Source organism: Macaca thibetana, chromosome X (genome assembly GCF_024542745.1).
Source record: "Macaca thibetana thibetana isolate TM-01 chromosome X, ASM2454274v1, whole genome shotgun sequence".
Classification (NCBI taxonomy): domain Eukaryota; kingdom Metazoa; phylum Chordata; class Mammalia; order Primates; family Cercopithecidae; genus Macaca; species Macaca thibetana.
Window position 1 is genome coordinate 67,309,993 of NC_065598.1, and position 5,562 is coordinate 67,315,554.

At 48.8% G+C, this 5,562-nt stretch overlaps 1 protein-coding gene across 1 annotated transcript; it reads right to left on the bottom strand.

Annotated features, from left to right (window-relative positions):
* Positions 1 to 467: 467 nt before the first annotated feature.
* SLC7A3 (solute carrier family 7 member 3) lies at positions 468 to 5,262 on the bottom strand. Its single transcript, XM_050776239.1, has 11 exons — positions 4,868 to 5,262; positions 4,070 to 4,228; positions 3,680 to 3,857; positions 3,367 to 3,479; positions 3,019 to 3,241; positions 2,706 to 2,845; positions 2,504 to 2,606; positions 1,763 to 1,929; positions 1,415 to 1,581; positions 959 to 1,067; positions 468 to 832 (listed from the first exon to the last, which is right to left on the bottom strand). Exons 1-11 carry the CDS (start codon positions 5,235 to 5,237, stop codon positions 702 to 704), a joined length of 1,860 nt encoding a protein of 619 aa, XP_050632196.1. The 5' UTR covers positions 5,238 to 5,262; the 3' UTR covers positions 468 to 701.
* Positions 5,263 to 5,562: the final 300 nt, after the last annotated feature.

The window sequence follows — 5,562 nt, forward strand, 5'->3', positions numbered from 1 at the left end:
AATATATGTGGTCCCTTACCAAATCCCCTGACTATCCACCCCTCCCAGCAGCCAAACACCCCAGCCAAAATTTCTGATGCTCAGGCAGTCACAGGAGTGTGGGACTGGTCCAACTAGAAGAGGTGGAACAGAAGCCAATAGCTTCAGTGTAGGCCCTAACCAATGTCAGTGTTGCTATCAGAGTCCACCCCAATCCCAGAGACAAGTGTTGCTATCTACTTATCCAGAGCCTAAACTTTAGTGTAATGAGGGGAAAACATATCTCAAGACCATTCCTCTAAGTGTGACTGGACCGGATGGCTACCTACTTACACCACCCTCCTCAAACCCTGATTCAACAAGAAGCACCCGCAGGCACAGCAGATGCTTTTGTGGTAACTGGAGAAAACACAAAGGACCCTTCTCTGAGGCTCTTCACTCTTAAAAGTCAGGCTCTACATCTTTAGCAAGCAAAAAACAGGACACAGTTTATTTTTCTACTTTCTTTTAATATCATTTTTTGAAGTTGGTAAGCAGCTAGACATCATTTAGAAGCAGACGGGTTAAAATAGACAAGAAATAGCAAAGACACATCCTTCACATCATACAGAACTGTATTAGTATCCACCACCACCATCACAGGGGAGGGCTGGCTGTCACTGGAGTCAGGAGTGCTCTCCATTATTGTGCAGGGGACCAGACAGCATTTAGGTGTGACGATGTCAGACTGAGTGAACACCGAGAGTGCTGGGATCAAGGTCTATAGTTTTGGCTCTAGACTTGCGTGAGGGTTGGTTACTCTTAATCTCTTCCATGCTGTGCTGGATCCCATAGCCGAAGTAGATAGCAAAACCTAGTGGGGAAAGGTAGCTGTGAGGTGGGGGTGTAAAGGCTTCATAGGTCTCCTACTTGAGACCAAGAGGGAAAGGAGTTGGGCTAGGACACCAAAGAAGCCTACTCTTCCCAAGTGTATACCTACCAATCAACATCCAGACCCCAAATCGGGCCCAGGTACCAGCTGTCATCTGCATCATAAGGTAAATATTCACAAAGATGCTCATTAGTGGGAGGAGAGGCAAAGCAGGCACCTGAAAGCAAAGTAAAATCTTCTTTGTACATACCACAGGGTGACCTAGAAAGAGATCCCTATCCTATGCAGGCCAGAAAAGGGCGAATCCAACTCTTACTTGTCCTCTGCATTTCAGTGGCTGCTCATTTAGCATACCTATGAGACTTCAAGAATATGCAGTTTGGGTAAATGGAACTGGAAAGGAACTAAAGAGGATCAGAGAAGAAGACTTTGGCCTAGGTACCTCCTATATCTTCCCTTTCATGTTCAATTAAAGAATATCTATAAACTTTATTAGACCTCAAGATATCTGGAGCCTATTCTCCCAAGATGGGCTGGCAAGGGAAAAAGAGAGAGTTTATTTACCTTAAAGTGAAGGGGAGTGGAGCTCTGTGGCTGTCTCCAGATGACCACAGTGATCCCAATAATGAGCAGCAGGAGCAGCACAACCACTGCAATCCACACCAGGTCTCCAGAAAGCAATGGAACTGACCACTGGGCCAGCACCAGGCAAACAGCAGTCAGCAGGACAGCTTCAAAGGTCAAGTTGAGAGACATCAAAACCAACTCTTAAGACCAACATGCTAAGACATTAAAAACCCCATTCCAAGGAGAGTCGCACTCTCTCTAGTTCTTCCTCAGCCACCAAATGCCACACGCTTCCACCCAATCACGCTGACCTCAAAGCCACCCCAGAAAAATTCCACTGCTCACCAAGCAATGAGGAACAAACATAGACAACTTGGCCAGAGAGTGGAGTGGGGATGGAGTTGAATGGGCAAAATAGTCCCCATAGGGTCAGCTTCTCTGATTCAGTAGTTATCGGCTCCTCCTGCAACTCCACTTCTTCCCCAGTCTTTGTCTCCTGATCAGGTTGATACCTGAGGCAAAAGTAAGATGGCAGTATTAAGAACAACCTTTACTCACTTTACCATCTTCTCCCAGGCAGCTTAACCTTTCTCATCACCATTAAGGGAAGTTCTTTTTGGCAGGGTGAGATACCCAGATTCCTCAAAGAAAGTTGGAATAGCCGGGTGCGGTGGCTCATGCCTGTAATCCCAGCACTTTGGGAGGCCGAGGCGAGTGGATCACGAGGTCAAGACCATCCTGGCTAACACAGTGAAACCCCGTCTCTACTAAAAATACAAAAACAAAATTAGCTGAGCGCAGTGGCGGGCGCCTGTAGTCCCAGCTAATCGGGAGGCTGAGGCAGGAGAATGGCGTGGACCCGGGAGGCGGAACTTGCAGTGATCCAAGATTGCGCCACTGCACTCCAGCCTGGGCGACAGAGCGAGACTCTGTCTCAAAAAAAAAAAAAAAAAAAAAAAAAAAGAAAAGAAAAAAAGAAAGTTGGAATAATGAAGGCGGAGGAGGAAAGAGGAGCAGCAGATCCCCATCATTCCTCACCCAAGAATAAAAATCCAAATCACAGTACGCAGAGGAAGAGAGTCTCACCTGAGGATGAGAACACAAATTGACACCAGGGAGTAAGCAAGCAGGGTCCCAATTGACATGAGGTCCACAAGATCAGTGAGTTTGAAGAGGAATGCCATGAATGCTAAAATTAATAGGCAGGAAACAAGAAATGAGAGAAAGGAGTGGCAAAGTTAAAGAAGTTGGCAAAACAACTAAGGGAAAGGGAAAGAAGGTCTGTTACCTGCAATAATGCCAGAGACCACAGTGGCTATGATTGGGGTGCGTGTGCCGGTGTGGATCCGAGCAAGTACACGGAACAGGAGGCCATCCTCTGCCATCGCGTAGATCACCCGAGGCATGGGGAACATGGAGCCCAGGAGGCTGGAGAGCAGAATGTCCAGGGTGGCATGAGTTGACGGGGATCGCTCTTCCCAAGCCTGTATGTTTAAGGGTCTCCACCTTCCCCTCACAGCCCTTTTAAGGGGTATTCTCTGGTACTGAATGCTATAACCTGAGACTCTGACAGCAGAAGAAAACAAACATTTGACACTGACCTGGTAGAAAGAGCACAGAGGGAGCCAACAGCCACAACATAGCGGGCAGGAGCCCATCCAATGTAGAGAAATGCCTCAGGCAAAGGGCTCTCAGGCTGAAGCTGGTAGTAAGGCATCATGAGGGTGAGTGCAGAAGAGACACCAAAATACGCCAAAAAGCAGACAGACAGCGAGATCACAATGCCCATCGGGATGGAATGCTGGGGATTCTGGGCTTCTTCTCCTGCAAGAAGGGTTGCAAGTTTCTAAATCAGGGAAGCAGGCCCACTCCTCTACCACCCCCAGTCTGCATACAGCCTGGGCACGCACTGTGCCCAAGCCCCAAACAGAATGGAATGACTGTGTTACCAGTGGTAGCAATACAGTCGAAACCAACAAATGCATAGAAACAGGTCGCTGCTCCGCGGAGAATTCCCTCGAAGCCAAAAGGCACAAATCCTCCAGAGCCTAGAGGGCCCAAGCTAGAGTGGAAGAAGGGGTGGAGAATGTAAGGGTGTGTTCATCCAACTCTGTGTCTTTTCTCTAATGTCAAACCAGTTAGCTAGGTCTTCAAAGTCCAGCCTCCCATTTTTTCCCATCCCCATCCAGAATCCTTCAGCACAGATCTCCCTCTTCCCCTTCATTTTCCCAGCTCTGCAGCTCCTAAGAGTAACCCTCTAACCTATAGGTGTCATTGAGTTCAGCCATGGCCAATTCGTAGTCCTCTTCTGTGAGCTTCCAGTTGTGGAGGTCCCCCTTAATGAAGCCAGAGATGATGACGAACCCAAGAACCAAAAGGTTTACGCCTGTGAACACTTTGGTAACCAGGGCCGACTCACTAGCCCCGAGAGCCAACAATCCTGTGGGAGAAATACATTCAGTACTCCCAGAAAGTCTTCAGTCCAAGCTTTGTTGCCCTGCTTCTAGGTTCCTTTCCAGCTTTTCTTCTTCCCCACCATTATCACCTTCCTTAAGCCTTTCTCAGGCCCATCCCCCATCCTTATCCCTGGCCCCAGGGCCTAGCCCCTCCTGGCCCAACCCCCCCACCATTATATCCTGCTCTTTGCCTCACCAGTGAGCAGCAACACAAGGCCCAAAGCAAAGAAATCTGGATATTCTGCAAGGACATGGGGGACGTGCAGTGCAATGGATCCCTGCAGAGTCTTAGAGATGTGGTTCCCAATCAGGTTGTCAAAAGCAGAGCTCCAGGCCCGGGCCACACTTGCTGTACCTGGTGTAGCAGAGGGAGAAACATGTGGTCAAGTTCCCTTCTTCCCAGACCCCAGGCTCACACAAGTCCCTGCCATTTTCACCTATTCTTACTTTTGTTTTGTTTTGTTTTGAGACCAAGTCTCACTCTGTCACCCAGGATGGAGTGCAGTGGCACAGTCTCTGCTCCCTGCAACCTCTGCCTCCTAGGTTCAAGAGATTCTCCTGCCTCAACCTCCTGAGTAGTTGGGACTACAGGCGTAAGCCACTCTGCCCAGCTAACTTTTGTATTTTTAGTAGAGACAGGGTTTCACCAGGTTGGTCGGGCTGGTCTTGAACTCCTGACCTCAGGTGATCTGTCTGCCTCGGCTTCCCAAAGCGTTGGGATTATAGTCGTGAGCCACTGCACCTGGCCTATTCTTACTTTTTAAGAACCAAAACCATTCACTTGATTAAGGAAACTAGGACGGAGATGGGTAGAATGAGCAATTTCTCCACACCTTCAACCCTCCCAGACCCCCAACAAACCCACACATTTAGGGAGATTGAGGGCCTGTGAATAATATAAAGAATACTTCGGCTTCACCATTCCACCCAGATTTCCTGACCCCAAACCCCTTTGCTGGCTGTGCAGTTCCCTCCCTCCCCTACCATATCTCACCAATGACATAGGAGAGGATGAGGTTCCAGCCAGTGGCGAAGGCCCAGAGTTCACCCACAGTGACATAGCTGTAGAGATATGCCGAACCAGAACGGGGAACCCGGGCACCAAACTCTGCATAGCACAGCCCAGCCAACACAGAAGACAGGGCAGCCACCAAAAAGCAGATCACAATGGATGGCCCTGCTTTATCTTTGGCCACCTCTCCAGCCAGGACATACACGCCTGCACCCAATGTGCTGCCCACACCCAGGGCCACTAAATCCAGAGTGCTTAGACATCTGGCAAGGCGAGTCTCAGCCATGCCTGACTCCAGTGTACGTCTGCGTACCAGCTTTTGACCAAATCTGCGAAATGCTTGCCACGGCATTCTAGCAGGAATTGAAGAGGATGATCTGGTGAAAAACAAGACAAAAGCCCTTCAATAGGGCTCATTATCCCTAAACTCTGAAAGCGAATTACAAGACCCACTCCACCAAGCAAAGGAGCTATTGGGAAATGGGGAGGGGGATATGGAAGGGACAGAGGCAAGTCACTTTACCTCTGACCTCAGTTTCTTCATATACAAGTAGGAATTACAATACCTTACAAGGTTTCTGGAAGGGCTAATTTCAGAAATGGCACGTGAAAGCCCCCTGAAGTAGAATGGCTGGCGCCTAGTAAGTGCTCAATCAATATTAGGTCTCTTTCTCTTG